The sequence below is a fragment of the Perca flavescens genome, chromosome 11 (genome assembly GCF_004354835.1).
Source record: "Perca flavescens isolate YP-PL-M2 chromosome 11, PFLA_1.0, whole genome shotgun sequence".
NCBI classification, from domain to species: Eukaryota; Metazoa; Chordata; class Actinopteri; order Perciformes; family Percidae; genus Perca; species Perca flavescens.
Genome location: NC_041341.1, coordinates 23,474,403 through 23,485,155, shown reverse-complemented (window position 1 = coordinate 23,485,155; position 10,753 = coordinate 23,474,403). Strand labels below are relative to the sequence as shown.

General features: G+C 41.0%; 2 protein-coding genes across 2 annotated transcripts; both read left to right on the top strand.

Moving 5' to 3' along the window:
* The first annotated feature begins 1,420 nt into the window (after nt 1-1,420).
* On the top strand, nt 1,421-5,721 carry LOC114563663 (tubulin alpha chain). Its single transcript, XM_028590461.1, has 4 exons — nt 1,421-1,426; nt 3,934-4,156; nt 4,353-4,501; nt 4,747-5,721. Exons 1-4 carry the CDS (start codon nt 1,421-1,423, stop codon nt 5,719-5,721), a joined length of 1,353 nt encoding a protein of 450 aa, XP_028446262.1.
* A 1,384-nt stretch (nt 5,722-7,105) lies between these two features.
* Nucleotides 7,106-10,753, top strand: LOC114564172 (tubulin alpha chain). Its single transcript, XM_028591388.1, has 4 exons — nt 7,106-7,177; nt 8,784-9,006; nt 9,239-9,387; nt 9,634-10,753. The coding sequence occupies exons 1-4, from the start codon at nt 7,175-7,177 to the stop codon at nt 10,609-10,611; spliced, it is 1,353 nt and encodes a 450-aa protein (XP_028447189.1). The 5' UTR covers nt 7,106-7,174; the 3' UTR covers nt 10,612-10,753.

Here is a 10,753-nt window from a genome sequence, read left to right as displayed (position 1 = left end):
AGCAGACATTTTGACTTGTCATATAAAAGCACAGCTGAAATTGATAACCTTGACGATGGCTCAATTCCATCAAGTGTCCCAGTAAGCTATTTCAGTGAGTCAGCATGCACAATACCAGGGCCTCTCCTAAGTGCAATGCAGTCATCATTAATGGTTTGGAATACACCTGTGCTTTTCCTACTATGACATGTCAACATGTCTGCCATAAAATAGGTCTATTGAAAAAAACCTTTTACTGTCTATGAAAAAAACCCTGTCAGCATAGCAGAGTCCTGGAGTGAGGCATTAGATAGAGACAGTTTAGTACAGAGTAATGTACAGAGCAAATCAGCTCATTTATTATGTTTAAGGGGTTTTCTGCCTGGTTAGCTTTTTAAGACTATAATTCATAATATGTTTTTTAAATCAAAAAAAATATTATTTCATAATTTCAAACAGTAAATTCCTACCTGATCAAACACCAAAATCAACTTGATATTACTTTTGTTTTGGACATTCATTTAACTGATCAATGACATCGCCTCACTCACAGATTGTTTAATTCATACCCAGCAGTGTGTCTCCGTTTTCTTAAATGATGATAGTCTAAATGCTAAACGCATCTCAATACTGTCAATAGCCTAACAAAATGTGTGTAGGGAAACACCAAATCCCCTTTTCTTTCTTTTTGCCTCAATCATTCATGTCAGTTGCATGCATCCATTTTATTTGCCAATACGTTACTTAATCACATTTTTATTTCCCTCTCTCTAATTTGAAAACCCCATCACTTTTGGTGCCCTGGAAATACAATCCCGCCCACAGCAATTCAAACTGCCCTTCTTGCCATAGACTGCTTCTTGCTGCATGTGATAGTCACGCCTACAGTCAGTTACTGTATCTCATGGGTGGGACGAACATCCTGCAAACCGTTCCATAACAGCAACGCCTCCCCAGACTACTGAATATGCTGTCATTTGAACCATTTGAAAGCTAGAGGTCGTAGTTGTTTCATCATGAGTCACTGAATTAGAAACACTCTTTTACTCATACAGTATTCATTCATTCATTTTACTCAACAGACAGTCCATGTGACATCCTAGGAGTAGAAGTATTTTTTTTTCACCACTACAGCAGGACCTGTAAAGTGTTGTATTTATGTTTATTTTTTTCTCTTCAACTACCATGCTTTCTGTGTAAATTGGGATTGTAAGATTCTAATTTGTAATGTCATATACAGTACCATATGTGGCTCTCAATAAAATTATTAATATTTACATTTCCACATATTTAATTATCATGACCTCAAAAAATGTGCAAAAGATCTCTTCTTCTCATTGTTTTGTTCTGCTCTGGGTCTTTATCTTTCTTTCCATTATTATGACCTATTAGTGAAAAGACTCAATTGTGGGGCGTTGTTTGAGATGTATACTCTCAAACAATGGAAGTAGGACATAGCTTTATGACTCAGGCAACACCTATGAGGGCAAAACACATTAAAGAAGAAGACAACAGGAAGGTGTATGCTTTCCCAGTGATATTTAACAATATTTCAGCTCACAGAACATGAACCAGACCTAAATATTTGGTAGCATAGTGATGATTACTGCAATGCCCTTTTTTCTGGTCTTCCAAATTGTGCCACTAGAGGCCTTCAACTTGCTCAGAACACACAGCCAGAATCCGGACAACAACTCGAAAATATGATCACGTAACACCCGTTTTGACCTCTCTTCCCTGGCTACCAGTGCAAGCTATAGCGGTGATTTTAAGGTTCTTCTTTTAACACATCAGGCCCTGCGTGGACTCACACCATCTTATTTATCTCAGCTTATTACACCATATACACCCGCACGCTCTGTCCGCTCCCTTGACGCTGGCTTCCTGGTTATTCCCCTACTAAACAAAAAAATCAGTTGGTTATAGAGCAGTCTCCTACTGTGCCCCTCATGGCCTTCCACTATATGTAAAAGAAGCTCACATAGTTGACATTTTTGAATCTAGATTGAAACCCCATCTCTACTAATTATACTATAGCCAACCATAGCACACCATCCTCTCTGCGTCCTTGACAATCAAACCGTTGAACTTATTGTCTTATGTTGCTGGTTTTGTACTGTTTATTATTACAGCTTTAATGCTGTTCAATTGTTATGTTGCTGACTGTTATTTCTGTGTTGCTTTAATTTTAAAGTGCACTGAGGCCATGTCTGATGGGGATTTTGCACTTTAAATAAATTTCATTGATTGATTGTTAATCATCAATTCATCAATTATAATGAAGAGTGTTTCAGTGCAACTGGCGCTATGGTATCACTCTTAGCTTCTCTTAGCTCACTTTTTTCTTGGCTGCCACAAATGTGTTCACAACCAACACACTCACTCTGGTTAGTTGATGTAGTCTCTAATTTTTACTTTTGACTGACATCCATCGTTTTTTGGGAGAAAGTCCACATGACATTTGTGAACAAAGAAGCCATAGATTGCAACAGTGTTGTATCTCAAAACAATAGATTATACTGAATCAACATCTCCCATATTACAGTGGATGCCTGTTGTTGGTCTTGAAAGTGGTTTGACTTGTTTTAATACAGAGCAGAGAATTCGGCCTTTGAGCCATGACATCGTATTGAATTTGGGATATTCCTGCCAGCTGAAACAGGCAGAATTCCACCGCTATACAACTGAAACTCATGTTGAGTAGAATTGTGAGCATGTGATCTAAACAACCTATTGGAAACCAATGGCTTTCTGGGCGTAGAATTGTGTGCCTTGTTTTTGCCTTTGGTCTTTCATGTTGCATATCGTGAAACTAATCTGGCAGGCAGTTGCTGTTTACTCCATGTCAGCTGATGCCTTAAGAGACAATTCACATGTTTGTTTCTGTAGTCTCCCAAAGGGGTTGAACAACTGAGAAAGGAGGAGCACACATCGTATTGTAGTTCTTAATAAAGACTGACAGTTCATTTCAACTTATGAAAAGAGTGTGGGAAAAGTGCAAGTGATATGCAAAACAAACAATGTATATTATTTTAATAAAACTGTACATTTTAGTTTGCTAAATGTGCCATTGGAATTCAACAAACGTTATATGTTTGGAGATTTTGTCTTTCCATAAAAAAACATTTTTAACAAAACGTTTCATCTTGTACTACTGTCATACTTAGCATGTATTTTAAATGAGAATCCACAGACATCTTTAGAAGAAGAGCAACAATGAATCTGCTAAAGATCAAAGTCAATTTTTGCAAATTGTGTGTTCAAATTCATATGTTTAACCATCAAATTCAAGTTTCCACATATTGATACATAAGACATACAGCATAACAATGTGACATTGAAAAAGTCAGTAATAGTAAATAGCTGGATTGTTCCCACCTTACCTCACCGTTATTTGACAGTGACACTGCAGTGACAGTGTAATTTGATTATTTCTCAGACTATGATCCTAATTATAAATATCCCTGCTATAAAACAACCTCAAAGTTGTTTTTTATCCTGTTATAAGCTACATCAAGTCATATATTAGAAGGTGCCGAGGGAAACTGCATTAGGTTTCCTTCCCCTCATCTGGGGTTCTGCTTCTGCTATCTGAAACATGAGGTGCAAATAAAAGCCAGTAGTCACAGACTCACACAATGAATAGGGTGGTGACCTCATTTTGCATTGTGTATTTGTCTGTTAAGAGGATGATCTTATCCTGGTCGCATCAGTAGGTTCTCTGATTACAGCTCAGATCGAATCACTGTTCACCTTAACCTGCAGGTATAAAATCGCAGAGTAACACAGCTTTCTCCAGCACTGCATCTTCTTACCGATACCTGGACATTGGAGAAGAGAGATAAACTATGGTAAGAAAAGAGGGTTACTGGTGTAAAACTTACTTTAAGTGCATACTGCTTTATGTATTAACAATGTGTCTGGTAATTGAACAGTGTTCCTCACTCTCTGCAGCGTGAATGTATCTCTATTCATGTGGGCCAAGCTGGGGCTCAGATTGGTAATGCATGTTGGGAGCTGTACTGTCTGGAACATGGAATCCAGCCAGACGGACAGATGCCAGGTGACAAGACCACTGGAGGAGGAGATAACTCTTTCAATACCTTCTTCGGTGAGACAGGGGCAGGAAAGCATGTTCCCAGAGCCATCTTTGTCGACCTGGAACCTACTGTCCTCGGTCAGTGCATGTTATATAGTTGATGATATATTACAGAAATTGGATGTTTTTATGTATTTATGAAGTTTTATTATTAACAAAGCTATATGTATTAGAGAATAAATATTTCCATTGTAGAAACATTTTAATGTCAAGCTCTTGAGAGTGATTCAACTTTAGGAGCCCTCATTCAGTAAATCTGTTTGTCTATCTCCAGATGAGGTGCGTACAGGAACCTACCGGCAGCTGTTCCATCCTGAGCAGCTGATTACAGGAAAGGAAGATGCTGCCAACAACTACGCCCGTGGACACTACACCATCGGCAAGGAGATCATTGATCTGGTTCTTGACAGGACTCGTAAACTGGTGAGAGTTTAGTTAGTTTGCTGGACAGGTTTAGCATTAACAGGCTTGTCTTTTGACTAAAGACAATTTAGTTCACCAAAAAGGATATTTTTATTAGTTTTCATTATTAAAAACAATGAAAAAAAGGTAATTGAGTTTTCAAAAAATAAATGTCTAGAACGGGGTTTTTTCTTGTGACTTCATACATTTTGATATTGTGAAACTGAAGTGGGATTTTAAATAATCAAAGAAAATTTTCCTTTCAGGCTGATCAGTGCACTGGCCTGCAGGGATTTCTAATCTTCCACTCCTTTGGTGGAGGCACTGGCTCAGGTTTCACCTCCCTGCTGATGGAGAGACTCTCTGTTGGTTATGGCAAAAAGTCTAAGCTTGAGTTTGCGGTCTACCCGGCCCCTCAGATTTCCACAGCTGTAGTAGAGCCTTACAACTCCATCCTGACCACCCACACCACCCTGGAGCACTCCGACTGTGCCTTCATGGTGGACAACGAGGCCATCTACGACATCTGCCGCAGGAACCTCGATATTGACAGGCCAACTTACACCAACCTGAACAGGCTCATCAGCCAGGTAGTCTCTTCCATCACTGCCTCACTTCGCTTTGATGGAGCCTTGAATGTTGACCTGACAGAGTTTCAGACCAACTTGGTGCCTTACCCTCGTATCCACTTCCCTCTGGCCACCTATGCTCCAGTCATCTCTGCAGAGAAAGCCTACCATGAGCAGCTGTCAGTTGCTGACATTACCAACGCTTGCTTTGAGCCAGCCAATCAGATGGTGAAGTGTGATCCTCGTCATGGTAAATACATGGCCTGCTGTCTGCTGTATCGTGGTGATGTGGTGCCCAAAGATGTCAACTCTGCCATTGCAGCCATCAAGACCAAACGCACCATCCAGTTTGTAGACTGGTGCCCCACAGGCTTCAAGGTGGGCATCAACTATCAGCCTCCAACGGTGGTTCCTGGAGGAGACCTGGCCAAGGTGCAGAGGGCTGTGTGCATGCTGAGCAACACCACAGCCATCGCTGAGGCCTGGGCCCGTCTCGACCACAAGTTTGACCTCATGTACGCCAAGAGAGCCTTTGTCCACTGGTATGTTGGGGAGGGCATGGAGGAGGGAGAGTTCTCAGAAGCCAGAGAAGATATGGCTGCCCTGGAGAAGGATTATGAAGAGGTTGGCACTGACAGCATGGGAGAGGAGGATGAAGGAGAGGAATACTGACTTTCCTAAGGCCGGCATTTAAGGCAAAGTACATTGATATGAATTCCTGTTTTAAAATAAGACATTTAGTTTTTTTGTAGTGAAGAAAAAAATGTAGGTCAAATAATTTGGTTCAGAAAATAACACATTTTAATTATCCCAAATATTAACATCATCCTCAAAACAGAGCAAAATGGTTTAGCTGTACATCTTAAAGCTTACATTTGACAAAATCGTTAGTTATAGTACTGTGTAAAAACATGGTATTAGCATCAAAGCAACAAAAAAAAAAAAAAAAAACGGACATATCTTGTTTTGGGCATTCAAAGATATTTTCTTTCTGCCGTATCAGTCTGAAAAACCTTCTCTTTTGTGCACCTCCCCCCACTATCCTCTCCCATGTGGAATGTAAGTTATGAAAGGGCTCCTATGTCAGTTTATATACCATTCAGCTGTGACTGTGTGAGAGCGGTAGGGAGAGAAAATAACTGACTAACTTCACTGACTGGTGTTGTTTGTGTAGCTCATACTCAGACAGTGGCCTGCAGCAACAATAGGATCCCAGTTATGTATGAATCACAGCTTTCTGATCCAAAGAGGCTTGTTGAAAAGTTGTACCAAGGATAAGCAAAAAGCTGGCCTTTACATTTCATGGAACTGTCGTTTCTTTTTAATCTTTTACATTTCAGTGGTGAGTTGATTTCCAATGTGATGTTTCTCTGTGCATTCCGAATTAGCCGATTAAACTGAAACTCTGCATGTTGCAATGTCATTTGTGTCATCTCACATTACTTGTAAGCACTCTTACTGCTAACCATTTACTTTTCCTACCATTAAATAATAGGATTATTAGGAATAAAGAACTTCATAGTGTTTTCCTCTTTTCCAGATCATCATTGTGTGAATATTTATTTAACGATTTAAATACAGACAAAGGGTGTGTGTGTGTGTGTGTGTGTGTGTGGGGGGGGGGGGGGTGTGTGCAGATGAATGAATCCAATACGAATAATCATTCTCTTAGCTCACAGTCCTTGTTAATGTCTATACTGTATTATATGTTGAGAAAACTTCAGAGGTGAACATTTGAATGCTACTGGTAAATTCCCCAAAAAACGATTTAAACATTGTAATTAAACTCTCTCTCTCTCACACACACACACACACACACACACACACACACAGACAACATGAGAAAATAGTGGGAAAATGCATACATAAGCATCTAATCTCAAAGTGACAGACAAAGCAAATCAATGTAAGGGCGGATAACATGACAGATAGTAATAGGGACTTCCCTTTTTTCTTTTTTTTCAAACTGCTGCTCCCTCCCGCCAATGAGCTATGCAGCTGCTTGCTGTGCCTTCCTGCCAGCCCCCTCCACATCCTTGCCTATATAAACCCAGACTCTCCCTCTCCTCCGCACTTCTGCCTTGTATCTGAATCCTCAACGTCAGTCGAAGGACAAGCAGACACAATGGTAAGTAACAGCCTGGCTGATGACGTAGCCTTGAAATATCCTCTCTCTCTCTTCCCTTTAGCCTCACTTTGTCTTTGTTTCTTAGCATTAGATTGATTAAACAGTAAAGCCTCTTTAATTCTCATAAGGCCTCTACTGTGGAGTTGAATTTTACTGATACAAGAGCAGCTTTATCCTATTAAGTGACAGTAGTTTTTTATCTGAATGTATGTAAATGAAACTTTTTTCAGGGCATGTCTGGTGAGAAATGAAGGAGAGGAATGCCATGGGATAAATACTCATGACTATAAGTGTCCATAAGTCATTTCTGTACTCTTGGACAGTCTAGGTCAGATGACAGACACTTTTTGAGTTAGATTGCTTTGTCATTTCCATACTTGTTTGATGTACTACAACTAGTCGAAAAGAAGGAAACATATGTAACTAATAGAAAACAATAACTTGAGGCTTAATCATGTGTTTGTTGAGAAATTAAAGTAGGACTAATCTTGACAGAAAAAGGAGTAAACGGGGTAATCGTGGCAGTGGGGGGATGGATAGAAAGAACAGAGAAAAGAGGAGTGGTCTGGCCTAGACAGTATGAGTTAGTTGGCAGCCATTTTGCAGCTGTTAGGAGTTTTTGGTTGGATAGAGATGTGGAGAGAGGGAGAGAGAGAGGGAGAGAGAGAGGGAGACATCCCTGACTGTTACATAGCACTATGCAGCTGGACAGGATGGGGGAGGAGAGAGACACAAAAGGGGAGGGGATGAGGAAAGGGAGGAGATACATGATGGAGAAGTGGGGGAAGGTTTTCTCATCTTCTAGAGGCAAGGCCTTCACGTTTGCCACACAGTGCCTTAGTACTGTATATAGGTTCCACATTCTTTGGGGAACTCCATAAAATGGGTTAACTGCATTTCATCTGTAGCTGCGTTTCCTAACTACATTTGCTGGATTCTAACAACAAAGAGTGCAGACTCTGGACACTCTAATTGCTGCTTTCATTTAAATGCTGTCTTGCTTGTTATGCACTTTGAGCATCTGAAAGCTTCAACATTCTGCTCTGACACACAGTTTTCAGCAATCAATGTTTCTTTGTCAGCTAAACTGTTTACTCCCTGAACCGAGTGCAGACATAATATAAAAGATTGTCATTAGACATGAAGAAAGAAAGAACATTGCAGAGCAATAATGAAAAAGGCCTAGAATGGTCTTTGTTTTTTTGGCCTTTTTATGACAAATGTAAAACTTGAAACCACTAAACTGAACGTACTCGCGAGCTTATCTGACATACAGTGATGCACACTGTAAAAGTCCCCAGTTATTTGTAAGCAGTTAGTGTTGGGTCGGGCTAATTTAATGCTGCAGTGTGTAGAATGCAACAACAAAAAAAAGTCAGATCTTAAAGTAGAGTGAGACCACTTCCTGCAGCTCCCCTCTTTGTCGTACGGGAAATGCATGCGCAGAACAGCCACACTCTCTCTCTGAAATGATCTGTGATTGAACAACGCCAAAAATAGAGTGCCCACAGCTTTAAAGCAAATTAAGTAATACTTTTCAATTAATCAATTACATTTGATTCAATTACATCTGATTTTACCAACCTGTCTACCTTCTTTTGTTCAGCGTGAGTGTATTTCCATGCACGTCGGCCAAGCCGGAGCCCAGATGGGCAATGCATGCTGGGAGCTGTACTGTCTGGAACATGGGATCCAGCCAGATGGACAGATGCCCAGTGACAAGACTATTGGAGGAGGAGATGACTCTTTCAATACCTTCTTCAGTGAGACAGGAGCAGGAAAGCATGTTCCAAGAGCCATCTTTGTCGACCTGGAACCTACTGTCATCGGTCAGTAATGTGTAAAAGTGTGTAATGAACTTATATACGCTTGACTTCACAACCAATAATTTTTAAAAGACAATGTATACTGTATCTACACTGATGACACTCTCTACTTTGACTTAGACCTAAGTATTGCAGCTTAAATGCTATTTAATATTTAATTACAGTATCTAAGAAAATATGTTTAAAACATTCATACCCTGTGGAAATTAGCATTCTATCTTGTTTTCTTTCACAGATGAGGTGCGTACAGGAACCTACCGGCAGCTGTTCCATCCTGAGCAGCTGATTACAGGAAAGGAAGATGCTGCCAACAACTACGCCCGTGGACACTACACCATCGGCAAGGAGATCATTGATCTGGTTCTTGACAGGACTCGTAAACTGGTGAGAGTTTAGTTAGTTTGCTGGACAGGTTTAGCATTTTGGCAGGCTTGTCTTTTGACTAAAGAAAATTTAGTTCACCAAAAAGCATATTTTTATTAGTTTTCAATATTAAAAACAATGAAGAAAAGGTAATTGAGTTTTCAAAAATAAATGTCTAGAACGGGGTTTTTTCTTGTGACTTCATACATTTTGATATTGTGAAACTGAAGTGGGATTTTAAATAATCAAAGAAAATGTTCCTTTCAGGCTGATCAGTGCACTGGCCTGCAGGGATTTCTAATCTTCCACTCTTTTGGTGGAGGCACTGGCTCAGGTTTCACCTCCCTTCTGATGGAGAGACTCTCTGTTGATTACGGAAAGAAATCAAAACTTGAGTTTGCGGTCTACCCGGCCCCTCAGGTTTCCACAGCTGTAGTAGAGCCTTACAACTCCATCCTGACCACCCACACCACCCTGGAGCACTCCGACTGTGCCTTCATGGTGGACAACGAGGCCATCTACGACATCTGCCGCAGGAACCTCGATATTGACAGGCCGACTTACACCAACCTGAACAGGCTCATTGGCCAGATTGTGTCTTCCATCACTGCCTCACTTCGCTTTGATGGAGCCTTGAATGTTGACCTGACAGAGTTTCAGACCAACTTGGTGCCTTACCCTCGTATCCACTTCCCTCTGGCCACCTATGCTCCAGTCATCTCTGCAGAGAAAGCCTACCATGAGCAGCTGTCAGTTGCTGACATTACCAACGCTTGCTTTGAGCCAGCCAATCAGATGGTGAAGTGTGATCCTCGTCATGGTAAATACATGGCCTGCTGTCTGCTGTATCGTGGTGATGTGGTGCCCAAAGATGTCAACTCTGCCATTGCAGCCATCAAGACCAAACGCACCATCCAGTTTGTAGACTGGTGCCCCACAGGCTTCAAGGTGGGCATCAACTATCAGCCTCCAACGGTGGTTCCTGGAGGAGACCTGGCCAAGGTGCAGAGGGCTGTGTGCATGCTGAGCAACACCACAGCCATCGCTGAGGCCTGGGCCCGTCTCGACCACAAGTTTGACCTCATGTACGCCAAGAGAGCCTTTGTCCACTGGTATGTTGGGGAGGGCATGGAGGAGGGAGAGTTCTCAGAAGCCAGAGAAGATATGGCTGCCCTGGAGAAGGATTATGAAGAGGTTGGCACTGACAGCATGGGAGAGGAGGATGAAGAGGGAGAGGAGTATTGAAGAGCCAAAGATCATCCGGGCTTTACTATCACATATTCCAAACGTTATCATGAATGCAATACATTCCCAAAAACACTCTGATAACCTACAATGGTGATCAATATCAGTATTATCAATAAAATGTTCTCATGAACCTATTAAA

Excerpts from the sequence above, each read along its gene's own strand:
- LOC114563663 (XM_028590461.1), top strand. Across the intron at positions 4,157-4,352 it reads CCTGGAACCTACTGTCCTCG|ATGAGGTGCGTACAGGAACC; the intron begins GTCAGTGCATGT and ends GTCTATCTCCAG. Across the intron at positions 4,502-4,746 it reads TTGACAGGACTCGTAAACTG|GCTGATCAGTGCACTGGCCT; the intron begins GTGAGAGTTTAG and ends TTTTCCTTTCAG.
- LOC114564172 (XM_028591388.1), top strand. Across the intron at positions 9,007-9,238 it reads CCTGGAACCTACTGTCATCG|ATGAGGTGCGTACAGGAACC; the intron begins GTCAGTAATGTG and ends TTTCTTTCACAG. Across the intron at positions 9,388-9,633 it reads TTGACAGGACTCGTAAACTG|GCTGATCAGTGCACTGGCCT; the intron begins GTGAGAGTTTAG and ends TGTTCCTTTCAG.